The 21,026-nt window shown below is 44.6% G+C and overlaps 1 protein-coding gene across 4 annotated transcripts in view; it reads right to left on the reverse strand.

Moving 5' to 3' along the window:
* igsf9ba (immunoglobulin superfamily, member 9Ba) overlaps window positions 1-21,026 on the reverse strand; it is a 90,341-nt gene that overhangs the window by 5,334 nt on the left and 63,981 nt on the right. Inside the window, exons 6-21 of one of the 4 annotated variants that reach the window (XM_071357428.1) lie at window positions 20,882-21,026; window positions 19,657-19,802; window positions 18,147-18,289; window positions 17,723-17,863; window positions 17,480-17,599; window positions 17,057-17,207; window positions 15,712-15,835; window positions 11,313-11,488; window positions 8,334-8,560; window positions 7,940-8,024; window positions 7,550-7,711; window positions 7,409-7,454; window positions 5,661-5,747; window positions 3,257-4,888; window positions 1,871-1,916; window positions 99-212 (exon numbers count right to left, since the gene is read on the reverse strand). In XM_071357428.1, coding sequence (XP_071213529.1) covers window positions 1,871-1,916; window positions 3,257-4,888; window positions 5,661-5,747; window positions 7,409-7,454; window positions 7,550-7,711; window positions 7,940-8,024; window positions 8,334-8,560; window positions 11,313-11,488; window positions 15,712-15,835; window positions 17,057-17,207; window positions 17,480-17,599; window positions 17,723-17,863; window positions 18,147-18,289; window positions 19,657-19,802; window positions 20,882-21,026 — 3,431 coding nt within the window. In that variant the 3' untranslated portion in view covers window positions 99-212. Of the gene's footprint in view, window positions 1-81; window positions 1,093-1,870; window positions 1,917-3,256; window positions 4,889-5,660; window positions 5,748-7,408; window positions 7,455-7,549; window positions 7,712-7,939; window positions 8,025-8,333; window positions 8,561-11,312; window positions 11,489-15,711; window positions 15,836-17,056; window positions 17,208-17,479; window positions 17,600-17,722; window positions 17,864-18,146; window positions 18,290-19,656; window positions 19,803-20,881 lie in introns of those variants that run through there. The other 3 variants (XM_071357429.1, XM_071357426.1, XM_071357427.1) reach the window with 3 other exon arrangements.

The following is a 21,026-nucleotide window of genomic DNA, read 5'->3' on the forward strand; positions in this document are numbered from 1 at the left end:
GACCAGGCTACAAGGAACTCACTAAATGCTGTTGTTTTTGGTTCTTCTAACAGTGGCATATTCTTTAGTTCAGAGACTGACCTGTTCTTCTCCTGGAAGTGGAGTTGTTATTGGTGTTGGCAGCCACTCTCTTGGCTTTAGTAATACAGTGGTGTAGCAGTGACTGTAAGCTCTCAGACCCAGCAGGATCACTAGACGCACCTAGAGGTTCCCTAGAAAGAGGAGGAGACAGGCACAATACACATGCTTTACATTAACTCACCACCAGGGGACGCTATCCTCTCAGTGATTAGTTAGATGGGGAGTCAGGAGGACATTGATTCCGAAAGGCTCTGTAATATTGAACCATAAATAAACTGATGATTTGGTGAGAAATTCATAGGCTTCAGATTGTGAGGAATTAATAAGATACTATGGCATGAACAGGGTTAATTCTCAAAAAAATTATGACGGAATATGTCAATATTTTGTCACTTTCAGATACCCATAAAATGAAAATAATCTCTATACTGTATTTGTAATAACAATTTTCAGAAGAAAGGCTCCCGTTTTTATAGTTACTGAGTTGCTCCTCTTTCTCTACAGTGAGAATCTATGTTTTTTTTGTTGAGTGGGGCAACAAAGAGGATTCTCCTCTTTTGATAGCTCTATGTGGATTATTTTCATTTTATGAGTGACATATCATTCAAACTCTGCCTAATACTGAACATATTTTTAAGGGTTAAAGATGAGCAGTCTCTATCATTGGCTCATTTTAAATCCATGTCAAATTGAGGCACGTTGATGAGCCTTAAACAGAAAGTAATCTATTTTTAAATATACTTTTACCTCATAATGAATACATTTGTTTTGTCCATCATAGAAAGATGCAAATAATGATACTAAGACCCCAAATAATCTCATCAACACCAAACATTTACGTTCAGGTTCATGAGATTAAATGTTTGTTGCCATTAAATTACTTATTAATACACCAGCTTCAAAACCTGACTCGAGGATACGTAAAGACAAGTGATTCTACCAAAACATATTGTTTCAAAAGGCATACTGTAGGAACACAAAGCTTTAGAGGTGGTGTCCTTCATAGTGTCACTGTAGAGAGAGAGATTGAGAGCCCTTAGCAGAAAGGGGAGACAAATATGAGAATTAAAGCATTCCTCGTTAGATAAATACAACAGTATTTTCATAATCAAAAATACTGTGTGCAGGGGCCACAGTTAGTTAGATACAGTACATTTCCATAAAACATGAACACTGTACATCACACTTTCATCAACATGAACATTGTGTACAGAGGCTTCACCATGCTGACGGGAGGAGATGGCAGGAAGAGGAAATGGCCGTTAAAGAACAGTCACATGACAGGAAGAGGAAATGGCCATTAAAAACAGTCACATGACAGAAACGAAAGCACTTAAGACGACGAATGTGACGAAGAATTTAGTCTTGAGAAATATTGTTATTCGTTTGAGTCAAAAAATAGATAGTTTGAGAAGGCATGCATGGCATTTTGCACATGGAACAAAACTTTAAAGGGGAATACTCCAGTCTATCAGTAATCTGGGTCCTCTATTGATTCAAGGCTTTTTTTGTGCAGGGAAACCGTGCCTGTATTTCAAATACTGCTCCACAGTCCTAAACAGCTCCTAATATTGCTCACCAGCCTAATCACTGTGCTCAACAGCAGGCATGTTGTGCCAAAGAACTGTAGGAAATGTAACCTGTATGTTAGCAGTTAGCATTAGAGCTAGCAAACTTGAATCCAGTAAAGAGGCTCAAACCAAAGTCAGCGATTCCCCTTTAAAGGAGAGAGTGATAAGAGCCCTCCCCTGCTGACGCCTCCCCTCTCAGACATGGGTCCGACCCTTACCTATTGCGGCGTAGGGGACCGTCTCACAACAACGCTGCCCAGATAGCTGAGATCAATCAAAAACAGATGAGGTAAGACCCCTGAGCCCTCACACTGTACAAACCAGCAGGCCTACACTATACTTGCCCATATGACCATGACATTGTAAAGGGGTGGAAAAAGAGCAGGGCCGCTTACGCTAACCTGGCAATCCCTGGGATTCAGAAAGGTAGGAGGTGGGTGTGAGGAGGAAGGGGGGAAGCATGTAGGTATACAGACAAAAGGGGATAATTATATGCGCCTCAGGTATATTGCTCTCTTGTATGTATTTTTCTTGTCCTGCAGAGCATGTACTTTATGACTATGTTGGTGTAATATATAATAATAGAGATGATCAAGTAGTCCAAATGGTCTCAGGTTATAAAAAAATTGGTGTTTGGCCATAAACCTCAGAGGTGCAGTAAAATCTGCTTTGGCCTTCAAATGTGTGAAAATCATTCCTGAAATAGAAAGCTTATCTGACCAATAATGATGATGAATATCGTGAAAATAATTTTGATACCTTGTACATTTCATATTTCATTTGAGCGGTAGAAGGCACTCAACCTTTAAAGTTAAAGTGTAGGTCTCACTCAATCGTAATCTTTTAGTTTAGCTACAGTATCATTTACCACCAGTTAAAAAACAGGAAAGCCTCTGATGAGAAGTCATAGGTGGGCAATAATACAAGAAAATCAAACATGTAAGAATAATTATTATCTCACTACACTAGGATTCAGACTTTTCAATCAATAAAAAACAGGGTATATGCTAGTTAATTATTTCGTGTAGCACGTGCTCCCATATGTCTTCCACCTGAAATCCTTTGTTGCAGATTACACCTTAATGCAATTGTAACGTTTTACAAAAATATTTGGTTAGGTTTTCTGCCAACATTTTCTTTAGCAAACAGTATTTTCTGTGAACTATGGCAGTTACAAATCACCTTTTCTTCCTAAAATGAATGAGTTCCCATACAGAGAAAAACAAAAATATCTTATAATAATAATTACAGAACTCAAAGATCAATATCAATATCTTCAGATGTGTCTTTGTTCTAGGGTTAAATTACAAAATGTGTCAATCAGGACTTTTTATGTGAAAAAGTTTGCCCTGATTCAAATGGGTATATTGACAACATTTGAATAAATAACTTGTTTATGACTGATCAAATGTGTGCCAAATGCAAATACATGCTTGCTGCATATAAAGCCTAAATATGCATTCTTGGTATGCCAAAAGTAAAACATTAAGTAATATTCTATAAACTGGGGATACATTTAGAATTGAGTGCCCAGGTTGGAGAAGTTTGTTATGTTCGTTAGTTAGTGCGTTGCTGTCCCTGCCGGACCGGTGTAGGTCACCTACCCTGAGGCGGATATCTGGAGCTGGGAGGGCTCTGAGGGCAGCATCTCCTCCTCTGTCCTCCTCTGGGACGGCCACTGCCCGAACACATCCCTGCTCTCCAAGGGGGGAGAAGGGGACTGGGAGGGGTAACTGGCTGCTGTAGAAGCATAGGACATGTGGGGACGGTAACTGGGGCTGGGCCTGCGGCTTCCCTGCTGGCCCTGGGTGGGGGAGGAGGCCAGGGAGGACCTTCGGGAGAAACTGACGGTGGCTTGGGGGTGCAGGGTGATCTCAGGCATCTCCAGAGAGCGGGAGGTGCGGAGGATGCTGGGGTGGGGTGGTGGGCGGACTAGGATATCTGGGGAACCTGGCTGGGTGCTAAGGGGGCTCTGGGAGAGGGGGGAGAGGCGGGAGGGTTGGAGGACCAGCGGGGGCAGGGAGGGGTCTGTCCTACGCCCTGACCTCGGGCTGAGCCAGGACTGGGGGCTGCTGCTAGGGGCTGTGCTTGGGCTCCCTGCACGGGCTGATGGGTCAGGGTAAGGCAACACTGGTACACCCACACCATGGGATGTGTGTCTGAGCTGGCCGAGACTCTGGGCCTGTTGCATAGCTAAGCGCCTAGCTGGAGGGCCTGGGGGTTGGTCTCTGCCCTGTGGAGCCATGGGGACCTCCAACTGCAGGAGCCGAGGGCTGGGGAGGTGCAGGCGGCTGGGGGGGAGAGAGTGGAGAGGGGGGTACGGTGGAGGGTCGGGAAGGTCCTGGTGATGATGTAAGGGATGATGAGGTGGATAAATGAAGCGGGGCCCCTCTAGACCCAGGAAGGGGAACTCGTGAGGCTGCCAGCTGTCAGGTGAGCGAGGGGAGCGAGGGGGAGGGCTGTGTGGATGTGGGAGGGAATGGCCAGAGGAAGTGTACTGATGATGGAGCTCCATCTCTTCCCTCTCCTCTGGGATGGAGGGATAACCGTAGGGCCCCCCGTCAGCAGTGCCTGGGGGGGAAGACAGAGCGGAGCTATGCGGACTGATGTCCGGCATGTAAAAAGGTGGCGGAATCCCCGATTCACCGCGGCCTAGATACCCATAGAAGGGGACCTGGGGAAAGTGCCTGTAGCGGGAGGCTGGGGCCTGCCCTGCAGCATGATGCCCACTGCCCTCCACAAAGCTCATACCTTCCATGGGCCTGTGGAGGCGGGGGCTGTAGTTGGGGGGCTGCGTGGACTCCAGGCTGGAGGATGTTGGGGAGAGCTGTGGTCGGAGCGTGGCCATGATCGGGGGCAGGGGCCCGGAGTCAAAGTCATTCTCCTCGTCGGACTGCCGGAACTCAGGATACATGTCGGACTCCTCGGCGAATGGGAAGCCCTGGATGCGGCGGTGGGCTGATGGCGGGCTGGCCATGCTGAAACGGCCGTCGGGACCGCGGCTGATCAGCTCGATAGGGCTGGTGACCTCTGCCTCGTGCTTGGACACGCTGTACTTCTTGCTGGCTATAGCACGCTTGGTTTTCTTGTAGAAGGAGAGCTCTTTGTCCTTGTCTCTCTGAGGGCTGGGCAGTCTCCTGACATACAGGCCCGGGCCGTGGGCCCCATCTGAGGACAGGGACTGGGGCCGCGAGGCGGGAGGGGAGCTCTCTGGACTGATCTTCCCAGAGGACAGCCTGTCAGAGACAACCAACACAGAGACAGACACTCAAACATGATGGCTTCATAATGAACCCATTAAACAGCAGTTATTAATCAATAAACAGCCTAATTGTGCACAGTAAAATAGCATTTATCCACAGTATGCATCACTACTATGCTAGACAGATGAGAAAATCCAAAGCCATAGCACCATGTCAAAGCAAATACACCTGTTTTATTTGTGTTCCACCCCTGCATTATGATAGTAGCCAGTGCATTCTGCTAGCATTGAAGCTAATGACTTTAGCCACGGCGACAGTATGAGAGAGGAACCATTACCAAGCAGCCATGACAACCGTCTCACAGATATTCTTTAACTCGCTCTTGGGCAAAAAACTGAGGGCCATTTGTCTTGTTGGGGACAAATGCTTTTGTGGCATAAGAAAAACACAGATGACTTCCAACTAGGCCTTTTTTTCTATTTGCCACACACCAGGAGCAGCATTTCACTGTAAGGTCTACACCTGTTGTATTCGGCGCATGTGACAAATAAACTTTGATTTGATTTGATTTGTAAACTACACAGTCAACTATAGTGCATATACACGGTACTGTACATGCAGCTGAGCCAATGCAAACACAAATCCCTATATGGTGCATATACAGTATACTGTGCATGCAGTTAGGCCAGCAGAGCACTAAGTAAATCAAATCTATAAATGCATATATTATCCATGCAGCCAAGCCAGCATAGCGTAGTGCAGCACAACACACACTGTGGCATGGTGCAAGCAGCTAAGCACTCACAGGGAGCTGGCTGGTGGGGGCATGTAGCTGCTCCTGGCTGGTGCGTCCCAGCAGGGCTCTACCCCTGGCAAGGGGGTGAGAGGAGGCCTGCGGTGGGAGACACACAAACGGCATGGGCCACGGTCATCTGTCAACTAAGCCAAACCTCCACACAACACAGGAGGGACCATCATGGCGTCACAAGAGGACCATACTTCACTAGTCTGATATAAAAGTCCCTGCCAAGTCCCCTATAATGCCATTTTCATTCACTTGACCATCTAGATATTCCAAGAAGTTAAAACATCCAATTCCTTTTAACATAGACCTCTCTCCAAACCCTTTACATACACACAATATACACTACACGACCAAAAGTATGTGGACACCTGCTTGTCGAACATCTCATTTCAATATCATGGGCATTAATATAACAGCCTCCACTTTTCTGGGAAGGCTTTCCACTAGATGTTGGAACATTGCTGCAGGAACTTACTTCCATTCAGCCACAAGAGCATTAGGTCGGGCACTAATGTGGGCGATTAGGCCTGGCTCGCAGTCGGCGTTCTAATTCATCCCAAAGGTGTTCGATGGAGTTGAGGTCAGTACTCTGTGCAGGCCAGTCAAGTTCTTCCACACCGATCTTGACAAACCATTTCTGTATGGACCTCGCATTGTGCACGGGGGCATTGTCGTGCTGAAACAGGAAAGGGCCTTCCCCAAACTGTTGCCACTAAGTTGGAAGTACAGAATCGTCTAAAATGACATTGTATACTGTAGCGTTAAGATTTCCCTTCACTGGAACTAAGGGGCCTAGCCCAAACCATGAAAAACAGCCCCATATTATGAATTGTCAAACTTTACAGTTGGCCCTATGCATTCAGGCAGGTAGTGTTCTCCTGGCAAGCGCCAAACCCAGATTCTTCCCAGATTCGGCCAGATGGTGAAACGTGATTCAACACTCCAGAGAACGCATTTCAACTGCTCCAGTATCCAATGGCGGCAAGCTTTACAACACTCCAGCAGACGCTTGGCATTGCGCATAGTGATCTTAGGCTTGTGTGCGGCTGCTCGGCCATGGAAACCCATTTCATGAAGCTCCTGACAAACAATTATTGTGCTGACGTTGCTTTCAGAGGCAGTTTGGAACTCGGTAGTGAGTGTTGCAACAGCAGATAGACGATTTGTACGTGCTACTCGCTTCAGCACTCGACGGTCCCGTTCTGTGAGCTTGTGGGGCCTACCAATTTGCGGCTGAGCCGTTGCTGCTCCTAGACGTTTCCACTTACAGTTGACCGGGGTAGCTCTAGCAGGACAGACATTTTATAAACTGACTTGTTGGAAAGTTGGCATCCTATGACGGTGCCACGTTGAAAGTCACTGAGCTCTTCAGTAAAGCCATTCTACTGGAAATGTTTGTCTATGGAGATTGCATGGCTGTGTGGTCTATTTTATACACCTGTCAGCAACGGGTGTGGCTGAAATAGCCTAATACACTAATTTGAAGGGATGTTCACATACATTGTATATATCGTGTACATTCAAACTATACTCATGTCCTAGCAAAGCTACCCTGCCCTGACAGATGGTTCTCAACGGGAGTGAAACGAACAGAGACCATAACAATAACCCTTATAACAGGTAAAGACGAGTTGATGTTGCATCTAAATTTAATCCAGTGACACTGCATTGTGAATTGGCATATGAGCTCAAAAGATTGGCTCCTATTTTTTAAACTCTTAAACTCTCTTTTTGTTTTTAGTACTTACGATGAGTCAATGCTTTTCCTGAAGTGTGTTACAGACAGGGGAGGGTCTTAGAAGAGACAAAACAGAGATTTAGAGATTACAACCAAGACCAGAGAAAGGACAGTAGAAATTAAACAGAAGTTAGAAGAAGTGCAAGCATACCTGGTTTGCGTTTGAGTTTGCGTTGGTGCTGTTTGTTGACGAAGCAGGCTGCTAGAGTACTGAAGAGCACCGCAGCCGCCAGAAAGCAGATGGTTGCCACAACGCCCGCAACCACGGGCAGCGCCAACCCCTCTTCAGTCACCTCCGTAGGGGGGAAGGGATCTGAGGCGGAAGAGGTACCCAGGGGTTCAGAAATGGGGCGGTGGAAATGGACTTCACCTTCAAATCATGAACTTCACCAATCTCATGGAAGTAATGGATTTAATGGAGTGACATATTAGCAGAATATGAAATATTCTATTTCATTGTAGCTATCTGGGAATATTTATAGAATATTCTCTAAATCTAATTCTGAATTGAGGTGTGTAATATATTAGGTGTAACACTTACCTGTGCTGGACACTCCCACCACATTACTGCTCTCACTGATGAGGTCGTCCATGACGGCCATGACTCTGAACTCATACCAGGACTCCTGTCAGGGACACAAGACAACACACTCCTCCACTGTCCATTCCACACACATAACACAACCACAGTCCAATTCACCTCAGCATAACCATTGTCTCAAAATAAAGGTGTCATTACCCCAAAACAACTGCCATCTGCAAAATAATAGAGGTAACACTTTACATATACTTAAAAGGATTTAGTAATTCATAAAGTGTTCATTATTATCTTATCGACAGTTTATGACACTGTAATGAACAGTCATTACACATCGGCAGTTGTCACTATAAACAGACAGCATTGTTTATACATTGAGGTATGTATGGCCCTTTACCTGGACTAGGTCCCTGGCCATCAGCTCAGTCTCAGCGGCAGAGATCAGATCATCGAGGACCTCCCACCTCTCCCCGAGACGGAACTCCATGATGTAGCGGTCGACAGGCGAGGAGTGATTGGCTGGCGGGAGCCATGTGAGCAGGACGCCGTGTTGTGTGCGATTGGCTGTGAGGCACCGTGGTGGAGTAAGAAGCACCTGTGGTTCAGGGGTACTCAGGGGAGACACTAAGGGGTCAAGAGAACAGACCCGTTAAAGAAGGAAGTTAACCAATTCATACTATTCAAACAGTCATAACAAACCCATACTGTACATTCACATGTAATCAATCAGAGAAAAATGGAAGATGGTAAGAGCAATTACAAACTGCATTCTACAAGATGGCACTAGAGAGCAGTAGTGTCAATGATATTGTGAGCTTACAGAATCAACATGACACACTGATGTGCAAACATCTCAATACAAATCAGTTGTGCTTCAAGTTAAGGCGTAACATAAGCTATAGAGTTATCTAAAAAGAAACATGCATTACAAAGAGTCTATTCTATGTACAGTGCCTTCGGAAAGTATTCAGACCCAATGGCTTTTCCCACATTTTGTTACGTTACAGCCTTATTCTAAAATGTATTAAATAATTTCCCCCCTCATCAATCTCCACACAATACCCCATAGTGAAAAAGCAAAAATAGGTTTTTAGAAATGTTTGCTAATTCATTCAAAATAAAAACTGAAATAACACATTTACATAAGTATTCAGATCCTTGATTCAGTACTTTGTTGAAACACCTTTGGCAGCGATTACAGCATCGAGTCGTCTTGGGTATGACGCTACAAGCCTGGCATACCTGTATTTGGGGAGTTTCTCCCATTCTTCTCTGCAGATACTCTCAAGCTCTGTCAGGTTAGATAGGGAGCGCTGCTGCACAGCTATTTTCAGTTCTCTACAGAGATGTTCGATCGGGTTCAACTCCGGGCTCTGGCTGAGCCACACAAGAACATTCAGAGACTTGTCCCGAAGCCACTCCTGTGTTGTCTTGGCTGTGTGCTTAGGGTCATTGTCCTGTTGGAAGGTGAACCTTCACCCCTGTCTGAGGTTCTGAGCGCTCTAGAGCAGGTTTTCATCAAGGATCTCTCTGTACTTTGCTCCGTTCATCTTTGCCTCGATCCCTTACTAGTCTCCTAGTCCCTGCCTCTGAAAAACATCCCCACAGCATGCTGCCACCGCCATGCTTCACTGAAAGGATGGTGCCAGGTTTCCTCCAGACATGACGCTTGGGATTCAGGCCAAAGAGTTCAGTCTTGGTTTCATCAGACCAGAGAATCTTGTTTCTCATGGTCTGAGAGTCCTTTAGGTGCCTTTTAGCAAACTCCAAGTGGGCTGTCATGTGCCTTTTACTGAGGAGTGGCTTCCATCTGGCCACTCCACCATAATGGCCTGATTGGTGGAGTGCTGCAGAGATGGTTGTCCTTCTGAAAGGTTCTCCCATCTCCACAGAGGAACTCTAGAGCGCTGTCAGAGTGACCATCGGGCTCTTGGTCACCTTCCTGACCAAGGCCCTTCTCCCCCGATTGCTCAGTTTGGCCGGGCGTACAGCTCTTGGAAGAGTCTTGGTGGTTCCAAACTTCTTCCATTTAAGAATGATGGAGGCCACTGTGTTCTTGGGGATTTTCAATGCAGCAGAAATCTTTACGTACCCTTCCCTAAATCTGTGCCTCGACACAATCCTGTCTCAGAGCTCTACAGACAATTCCTTCGACCTCATGGCTTGGTTAAGAGAATTGTTCACATACATTGGCACATTCTAAGGTCCGATGATAGTATCGGTAATGTGTTTTCGGACCTTCCCTTGGTCGTATTCTCGCAGGGCAGAAATCTCAGAGATCAATTGGTAAACTCAGATTTACTGATTTACCACCCCAAGATATCCCTCCTGCACAATGTCTATTTGCGCCCCTACTGGATGGAAACTACAAGTGTAATGGATGTGCTTAATGCAATGGCACTTACAAATGTAGATCCTTCAAACACCCCCAAACAGGGAAACCGATACCAATCAAAGGTGTTATCATGTGCTCCACTAAGGCAGTTATTTATCTCACAACTTGTCCTTGTGGTAAAAATGATGTGGGTAAAACAAAGCGCGAATTAAAAGTACGAACCTCGGAGCATCGTAGCACCATTGGGTGCAAAAACTCGACTTACCCAGTTGCGGCCCACTTTTTGGAAACAAACCACTCGATTTTGTCTCTACGTTATATTAGCATCGAACATGGATTTCTAATTTAAAGAGCCTTGCTCCCTTCGGTCTCAACGTAGACTTTGATCTGAAGCCATTCTTGTGATTATTGTGATTTTGCTTTTGTAAATGTTTGTAGGCTTATGTAGACAAATTGTATCTATGATCGTACGTTATCCATTTATGTTTTTTGTATGCTATTTTAATATATGAGAATTAACCAATGATATCAGGCCACACCCGGCCATTATTACAGACACGTGTCTTTTAACACTATATAAATGAGTCACCCCGCAGTGTTTGTCATTATACCCTGATGAAGACAGCTTGTCTGTCGAAACGTTGGACATTACATTTTTGCATCTGAGCTCCTAGAGTGTGCGGCTCTCCTGTATTGTTTTAATAGTTTTTTGCTCTGACATGCACTGTCAACTGTCAGACCTTATATAGACAGGTGTGTGCCTTTCCAAATCATGTCCAATCAATTGAATTTACCACAGGTGGACTCCAATCAAGTTTATAAATTTGCAAACATTTATTAAAACCTGTTTTCACTTTGTCATTATGGGGTATTGTGTGTAGATTGCTGAGAAAAAAAATATATTAATCTATTTTAGAATAAGGCTGTAACGTAGCAAAATGTGGAAAAAGTCAAGGGGTCTGAATACGGCACTGTATCTATAGGATAGGCATACAGTATCAGTCTAGTGTAGGCAGCTGTTCTGGTGCTGGTGCCACTTACCTACTGTGTTAACAGTCACGACCTCGCTGAAAGGGCCTGTGCCCAGCTTGTTCTGTGCCAGGACGCTGAACTGGTATTCTGTCCTGGGCTCCAGCCCCGGCACCACCAACCACGTCTGAGACCCCGACACCGGCATGGAGTGCCAGTCATGGGGGCCAAAATTCTCCTTTTTCAACCTTGGGGGACAGAAACACAGAGAGAGCTATCAATACTAACTAACCTGCACCCGACTATAAGGTCAATGGGCCATTCTGGTAACACTCAGATAGCCAGTCTTATGTAGTGTGCCTCTGTCAAACTACACAGGCAATGGGTCACAGTGTTACTAGGCTATGTTTTACTCTATTTAATGTCCTCCTCACAGTCATCATATCTGTAATCTTAACTAAAGGTAATTAGATCCCTTTGACTCATACATTTATGAGTAACAGCTCTCTGTACAAAGTAATTCATTATTTTAGTACACAAGAGATGCCTCCACTCATATGCAATGTTCCTCAAAGCACATGGTTTAATATTACAGTCAACACATTTCCATTAAGTGCCATCAGGCCATGACAGAGAGATGGATGAGAATGGCTGTTAATATTAAACTGCCAAAAGCACCACTTCTATCAGATGATTAATTCACACACAGCCCCCATTCAACACAGAATGGCTTTATGACTGCAGACATGTACATAAAATGATAATGGTGATTTTATGGCACCTCGTGGATGTTGCCTAATAGAATGTTTCTGCAATGTCTTTCCATTACATCCCATGACACCTTTAATAAACAAACACATGAATTATGCATCTTCGGTGATTTATTGTATGCCCTACTCTTCAACAATGCAAATACTGTAAATACATATACTGAATAACTGAGAGTAACATTACTGGAGTACTGAGTAATAAACCATTAGCATTGTGCATTGTAAAACTTGCCTGTTGAAGATAATATGTTTCCCCCTGGATACTGTTGCAGTATTTCATGTAATTCAATTATCAATAGGTTTTCTTCTTGACAACAAATCAGATCCCTACTAGGGTGGTCATGAAATTTTGGCAGCCGGTGATTGTCAAGCAAATAACTGGTGTTCTCATGTTAATTAACATAAACCTATTCAGCATCTCCTGGCTTTCACACATAGGCTACAAGCCACTGATGCAGACATCTACATTTTAAAAAGCCTAATAAATGCATTTATTATAGCCTACACCATCACATTAATCCATTATCTATTTTAGACAGGTCTAAAGAAACATGATATGAAGAAACATGATATGAAGAAACAGAATAGCATACTCTGAGTTGTCCTTATGTTAGGTGTTGATCTGGCTATGCCATTTGGCTGTGGGCTTCACTAGTTCATTTAGCAGACAAGATTTGCTTAGAATTCCATGGCATTATTTTATATAATTTTATAGTATGAAGAACACAATTGAACAAAGCTGAATAAAATAGAAAGGATATTTTCTCTAAATGATTTGAGGGAGTGTGCACATGCGGCTATTCTGTGTGTACTATACTATGATTGTGTACTATTCTGTGTTGGGCGGTTAACAAAGAAACAGGTTCTCCTATATGCTTAATTTAGAGTTATTTAGGAAACTTTAGTTGTAATACAAAGGTTGGCCTATATGTTTAGATTTGTAATACATTCTAAGGCTGCATGATGCGTCTCTAATGATGATGTGAAAAAAATCGCATGAAAGACATGATCTCTGCTTTGTTTTTTGCGCAGGCTGCACACACTTCATCAGTATCTCATTCACAATTTGACAAGCACCTGGTAATGCCTCGAATTTCCCGGGGGCATCCCCTTTGTGTGGCCGTAATGCCCCCTAAAAATATCCATGCCTATTGCGGCCAGTGGCCGTTGTGCCCTTGGGCTGAATATAATCATTCTAATTCCCTTCTCCTGGCTGCGTGCTCCGAAGCACCTCTCACTCACATGGCTCACTCAGATATCTAAATTCTTATTAGCCAATGCCCGTCACGTGATCGGGTCCCTCACAGCATCTCGGGTTCTTCTCACAGGCTATAAGTGAAGACAGATACAGTACATTGGGGACACAACTGCGAGCGTCCTTATCAAATCCCGAGGTGCATACTGAAGATGTTGGAAGAACTGTCCACATTTACTTTCTGTCAGCCAACAAGATGAGTAGGCCTATTGAACAGCAAAAGCACTAGCTTATGTCAATCTACTATCTCCCATAGTACAAAAATGTACCTATTCTGTTGGTCAACTTGTCCTTCTGTGCAATAAATCATTCCAAACATACTCTGAGACAGTTGTGGGATGCGATAGATCCCAAATTAATACAACCACTAGCATCAAAAACACTTTTACAAGCATATGCAACAGATCAGAACTTTTAGCTTAAAATGTTGATAAACTATTAGGCTATTTCTTCACATTATAAGTGCAGCAATGCGCACATGGGCAGTATAAGTGTGAAAACACCATTTTCAAAAGTGACCACAAAAGCGATTATGCATGTAATGCTTTATTATAAAGGTCAATATTTATGGTGAAAATTATCTTCCCAAACTTGACACTCACGCGCCGCCTATGTATGCCAGTTAGATTGTAAAGAGGATTAATGTTCTTCATTTTAAGAAGTTATTTGGCTACTTTAGTTGTGATACAAACCTAGGCTACATGAGGTGTGTGACTATGATTTGAAAAAGTCACACAAAAAAAGGCATGTGCTGTTTCTTACCTTAGACTAGCTGAGCATCATTCACAAGTGATCATATATAATTCACAAGTGATTGTGTATTAGTGGCTAATATTGTCACCCATCAGACTATTCTTGATTTAATCTTGTCTTTACATATACTAAATAATATATATGTGAAATTTCTTTTGATTTAGAATGGACCATTGTCATGCACTTGTCTTGAAACAGGGGCAGGGGAAAAAATACATGTCATCTATGCACTTAAATAGCGAATGGAGGACGCTTTTCCTGTGGTTCATTTTCATGCCAGCCAGGTAGACTGTACTCCTGTTGTAAAGGTAAGCAATGTGCTTAATATTAGGAAAGGTGAGAAATAAATATAGTAGGCTTAGCCTATAGAAAGCTGATGGGATCCTATTTTTAATAGAGGCCATCAAAAATCTGTTGTCTCACGCAATTGCATATGCTATAGAAATGTTGCGCAACACGAGTTAATGTTCTTTCATGAAGTGTTTGATTAAAATTTTGAATACATTTGCATTGATGTCAGAGTGATTAGAGGGACAATAGAGTGCTGAGTACCAGGCAGTTAGCAAGTTTGGTATGTTTCTAAGGACCATCAGCAGCATCAGAGCTTGGAGAAGCCTAGTTATCGTGACTAAACGGTCCAGTGGAATTATAATTATTATTTCTTTATTTATTTTACCCCATTTTCTCCCATATTTCGTGATAACCAATTGGCAGTTACAGTCTTGTCCCATCGCTGCAACTCCCATATGTGTAACGCTCGTCGTGGGTGGAAGAAGAGGAGGACCAATGCGCAGCGTGGTAAGTGTCCATATTGTTTTAATAAGAATACTGAACACTGAACAAAAACAATAAAACGACAAACAAACAGTCCTGTACGGTGAAGCAAAACACAGAACAGAAAATAATCACCCACAAAACACAATGAAAAACAGGCTACCTAAATATGGCTCCCAATCAGAGACAACGACTGACACCTGCCTCTGATTGAGAACCATACTAGGCCAAACACATAGAAAATTACCTACAGAACAAAACATAGACAAACAACATAGAATGCCCACCCCAACTCACGCCCTGACCAAACTAAAATAAAGACATAAAAAAGGAACTAAGGTCAGAACGTGACAATATGGACTCGGGAGAGGCAAAGGTCGAAAGCCGTGCGTCCCCCGAAACACAACCCAGCCAAGCCGCACTGCTTCTTGACACACTGCTCACTTAACCCGAAAGCCAGCCGCACCAATGTGTTGGAGGAAACACTGTACACCTGGCGACCGAAGTCAGCGTGCATGCGCCAGGCCTGCTACAAAGAGTCACTAGTGCGCGATGTGACAAGGACATTCCGGCCGGCCAAACCCTCCCCTAACCCGGACGACGCTGGGCCAATTGTGCGCCGCCTCATGGGTCTCCTGGTCGCGGCTGGTCGCGGCTTGGGATCAAACCCGGGTCTGTAGTGACGCCTATAGCACTGCAATGCAGTGCTTTATACCGTTGCGCTTCGTGGAATTTGAATGCGGTCATGACTCGTGATTTTCGGGGGGGCAGTAATACGGTCACATTAAGAGCCCTAAACCCTACATATCTATTGCTGATCAATCCCGAAAGTCTCTGTCCCCCCACCTCTATTAGGGGAATCAGCTGTAATCTGAGTATAAGATGTGATAGTAGACTAGAGCATGCTGGGAGTACTCACACTGGGCCATACCACACTGAGAATGTCTGCTCAAAGCCTCCGTCGTAACCCGGCTCCCAGGACACATTGGCCGAGGTCACCGAGGGCAACACACGAATGTTGCCTGGAGCATGTGGGCTGGTGCCTGAAGGTCAGAGAAAAGAGATCGTCATATTTAATACCAGAGCCATCTACAGTATACCTCTCTATATCTCTCTACTATATATTGCTCTGGCCCACACTAAAGAGTGATAGAGCAATCTGTTAGGTCTATGTGTACAGTATGGTGAAGGTTAGGATCACCATTCTACAATCCTTCAATAACCACAGTTTGTGTCAGGTGTGTTATTCCCATAACAGCTGTTTTCTCAATGTATAAAAAGCCATCTCACTCAGAATCACTATCATTGTCCAAAAATGTGTCCTATTAAGTCAAATAATGTACATTGTGCTGTCATTACCATTCACAGTCCTCTACAGTATACAACTGCCTACAATGGCTGTGAATGGCCTATTTGATTGGCTAATTAATGTAATGTCAGGTGCTGTAATGTCAGGTGTTGTTGACCAATGGTGAAGTGAAGGGGAGTGAAGGTCTATGGCTTGGCCAGACCATCACCATCCCAGCCCCCAGCTGTGTGGCCAAGACCCAGCACCTTTCACTGGTATTAAAAGGAGACCTGCTGTCCTAACCACTATGGTCAGAAACGTCAAATCTGTCCACTCCATACTCAGCACCTCTGACATGTCACCTGTCACTCCAGTGAGGGGACACTTGGGCAGGTGCCAGCTAGGGTGTATGACTGTGAGAGTCCTGAGAAATGCTTGTTACTCATATTTACTGTAAACACGCACAAGCAAGTCCCTTGTCTAAGCAGTACTTCAGTATACATACAGTACAGCTGGGACTAGGGTCATCATGAATGCCTAAGCAGTACTTCAGTATACATACAGTACAGCTGGGACTAGGGTCATCATGAATGTCTAAGCAGTACTTCAGTATACATACAGTACAGCTGGGACTAGGGTCATCATGAATGTCTAAGCAGTACTTCAGTATACATACAGTACAGCTGGGACTAGGGTCATCATGAATGTCTAAGCAGTACTTCAGTATACATACAGTACAGCTGGGACTAGGGTCATCATGAATGTCTAAGCAGTACTTCAGTATACATACAGTACAGTTAGGACTATCATGAATGGAAACAGAGAGCTGCAGGGTTGCTGTCAAATCCACTTCAATTCAGATTACCTGAAATTCTGAACCCTGAAGAGCTGAGAAAACACAGGGGGACGGTACCTATGACTAGGATCATCAGACACGCATGGGGACAGAGGGTTATGAGGTCACAGAGGACAGTACCGATGACGAGGAGGCGCGTGCTGGCAGTGATGCTGGTGACCACATTGGTGGCCACACACTCCCATTCCCCATGATCCTCCTTGCTGAGGGACAGGAACTGTAAGCTGCCACTTGGGAGGATGTTGTGCTTACTCTTGCTGGGCTTCCCCACCTTGAACACACACACACACACACACACACACACACACACACACACACACACACACACACACACACACACACACACACACACACACACACACACACACACACACACACACACACACACACACACACACACACACACACACACACACACACACACACACACACACACACACACACAGACAGTTCACTGGGACTAGTCTGTCATATTACAAAAGAAGTTAGAATATTCCATGTTTCTCTACCCAGACTATTCCCAGCTGTAGCGTGGTTTCATACCTTCCTCCAGGTGATGGTTGGTATCTCAGGGTCTCCCGAGGCAGCACAGGGGATGACCAGCTCTCTACCAGCCTCTTGGCGGTACTCCCCACCAGGCCTCACGTTAAAGTAGGGGGGATCCTGTGGGCCGGGCCAACACACACACAATGTCACAGACCAAGTCTCACAACAAGTCTCACCAAAAGGGGGGAGAGAAGACTACACATATCACATTTGGTCAGAGGTTTCTTCCAGTACCAGTACCTTTAGCACCAGAGTGGCCGGGTCAGACTGGCCCATTGTACCCAGGGTGTTGTAAGGCATACAAGTGTAGGTGCCAAGGGAGTCTTCTGTGGCCTCCGCCACCCGGATACTCCCATCCGGTGCCTGGCTCCATCCGGGGTACTGGGACAGAAGAGAGGAGCTACACTCAACATCACATGGATGCAATATTCTCTACAACATGTCAAGGCCTGTATTCAAAACGTGTTAAAGAAGGAGTGCTGATCTAGGATCAGGTCCTCCGTGTCCATATAATCGTATTCAGTAGGGTGGAAAACCTAAAAGGGATCCTAGATCAGCAATCGTAATCTGGTATGCTTTTTGAACAGCTGTTATGGTGAATGAGGTGTAATCAGCATCAGTCCAGACAGACAGAGGCCCCCACGGATGGCAGACTGAGACTGACCTTCTCCACTCTGAGAGGGTAGCCATCTTTCTCCCACTTCACTGATATCACCGGCGGGTTGGCGTCCGCCGGGCAGCGGATGACCCCTGGAAGTTTCCGTGGAACGTATATGATGGAGGGCATGTTGAGCACACGGGCAGGGTCTGAGGGTCAGAGACTAGAGGTCAGAGACGACAGAGCACAAGGTTTTGTGCATATGGACAGGAGATGGTTTCAGTGAAAATAGACTGGAGCATAAGTCTGAAACTGTTAAATCACAATTTCACTTCTCCTATAATAAGTTTGGCCGGTAATGAAACCATTGATTTTTTTAAATTTTATAATCAAATCAAACTTTATTTGCCACATGAGCAGAATAAAACAAGTGTAGACCTTACCGTGAAATGCTTACTTCCAAGCCTTTAACCAACAGTGCAGTTCAAGAAGAGTTAAGAACATTTTTACCAAATAAACTAAAGTAAAAAATAATAAAAAGTAACAAAAATAAAATAACGAGGCTATATACAGGGGGTACCGGTACCGAGTCAATGTGCAGGGGTACAGGTTAGTCGAGATAATTTGTACATGTAGGTAAGGGTGAAGTGACTATGCATAGATAATAAACAGCAAGTAGCAGCAGTGTACAAAACAAATGGAGGGGGTGTCAATGTAAATAGTCTGGTGGCTATTTGATTAATTGTTCAGCAGTCTTATGGCTTGGGGGTAGAAGCTGTTAAGGAGCCTTTTGGTCCTAGACTGGGCACTCCGGTACCGCTTGCCGTGCAGTACCGCTTGCCGTGCAGTGTAGCAGAGAAAGCAGTCATAGTCGTCTCTCTCTCTCTCTCTCTCTCTCTCTCTCTCTCTCTCTCTCTCTCTCTCTCTCTCTCTCTCTCTCTCTCTCTCTCTCTCTCTCTCTCTCTCTCTCTCTCTCTCTCTCTCTCTCTCTCTCTCTCTCTCTCTCTCTCTCTCAACACAGAGATCAATGACCAGCGACTTCAGAGGGAATTAGCATAGTAACAAACATGCTTAGACTGATGATTAAAAAAAACGTCTGGCCTTGTGGCATTTCCCTTCCACATATAGTAGCAGATGACCTAAAAGGTCACCGTTTCAATTCAGTCCGGCACACTGAGAAGACCAGGACTTTTTCTCTAAGGGGAGAACGACAGACTGAGCAGCATGCTATGGGGTGAGACTAGCAGACAGTCTCTGTCACTGTCTAGCAATGAAAGATAATCAACACTTCAGAGACTGGAATCATAGACAGGAAAAAATGCTAAGAATATGGTGATGAGAGAGGCCCTGCCAAGATGATGAGCAGTAGGACTATCTGAAATTCAGCCATGGGTGGAAAAGTTTCAGCAGGGTGATATATATGGTATTGCATCACCAATGACAATACTGTACAGCAGCAGTGTTCTGGCTGCCACTATGCAGGCTGTGATACTGTTGTTTCTCCTCCTGTTCCAATACAGCCAGCCTCGTCTGCCCCTCCCCCTATCCCTCCCTCCATCGCCATGGTAACACTCACACTGAACAGAGAGGTGTGCTGATGCTGACGGTGGAGTTCCAAGGCTATTGCTTGGGCTGCAGGTGTATTTCCCAGCATCCTCTGGTTTCACCCGGAAGATGTGGAGGGTTCCGTCAATGAGGATGCGGACTCGGTTTTTCAGGTCACTGCCGAGAGGAAGCAGACAGTTATCGAACATGCCATAGCATAGACACACTCACACACTGGGGGCTGCATTAATGCAATTACACAAGTCTGCCATGAGAGAGCAGCATTTGGTCAAATGCTGAAAAGGTTCCAAAAGATGGAGGAGTTGTATGTCAAATAAATCCCCTAATTTTCACAATCACCTGATGTTGCAGCCCTCGTGTTTTCTCTCTCACTACCACTTTAAATGAATTACCCTCATGAAGAGTACACTGGCAGATATTCTATTCCCGCTGTGTTCAAACAAAGAACAAACCCACTGCACACCATGTTCATTCAATAAATATTTGAGAGGACATTATGCAAAAGAAATAGCAGAGGGAATATTCTCATCTAAACTATGAATTAATCTAAACTATTCATTGTATATATTTGAGTAAATAAATCTTATGACTAGACCAAAGATACCCTCTTGTGATAGACTGTTGGCTCCCAGGATAGACCAAACATTGTAAGCAGCCCAACTAGGATAGTAGTGTCTCATCATTGGGTTGATTATGCACAGTCTTTTTCCAGGCCTTCAGAAAACAATTTTAGATGGGCCTCTTTCTAAGGGACTCTCTGATAGGTTGATTCACCCAGACAGACACTTGGTCTCCCAGTCACTTGTTTTTTCTAAAATGTCTCCATCACTGAACTAAAGAGGCGAGTCTGACAGAGCTCCTGCTTCAGATCATTACTAAAGAATAAGAGGCATGTGGTATTGTCATCAGAGTGTGCTAACCCGGCTGGTGTGGTCCAGACAGCCCCTGCTAGGTCCTCTCTTACTGCTGCCGGACCACAGCATGACAGGGCACCAGCACACACACAGTCCCACACACACACAGTCCCACAGGCACGCAGACATGTAGGCACGCACACACATACACACACAGAAACAAACACACATTCAAATTCACAACACCAGGACAGGGTCTGGAATCCGTAAATACAACAAGACACTATACAAAATACTTTAAGATCACAGGGTGGAAAAGACTCAAAGACCAAAGGGAAGGTACACAGACAAACAGAAACACGATCTCGATTATAACTTTACTTCTTAGTGAAGTAGACGTTATCTTCCTCCCAAAACCAGGTGTAGGTCAGGTTTCCAGGATACGCCTCTGCTTGACAGGTGAAGCGTGCATTCTGGGATATGTTGACAGTGATGTTCTCTGGTGGTGACTTAATATACGGTGGCC

Source organism: Salvelinus alpinus, chromosome 21, assembly GCF_045679555.1.
Source record: "Salvelinus alpinus chromosome 21, SLU_Salpinus.1, whole genome shotgun sequence".
NCBI classification, from domain to species: domain Eukaryota; kingdom Metazoa; phylum Chordata; class Actinopteri; order Salmoniformes; family Salmonidae; genus Salvelinus; species Salvelinus alpinus.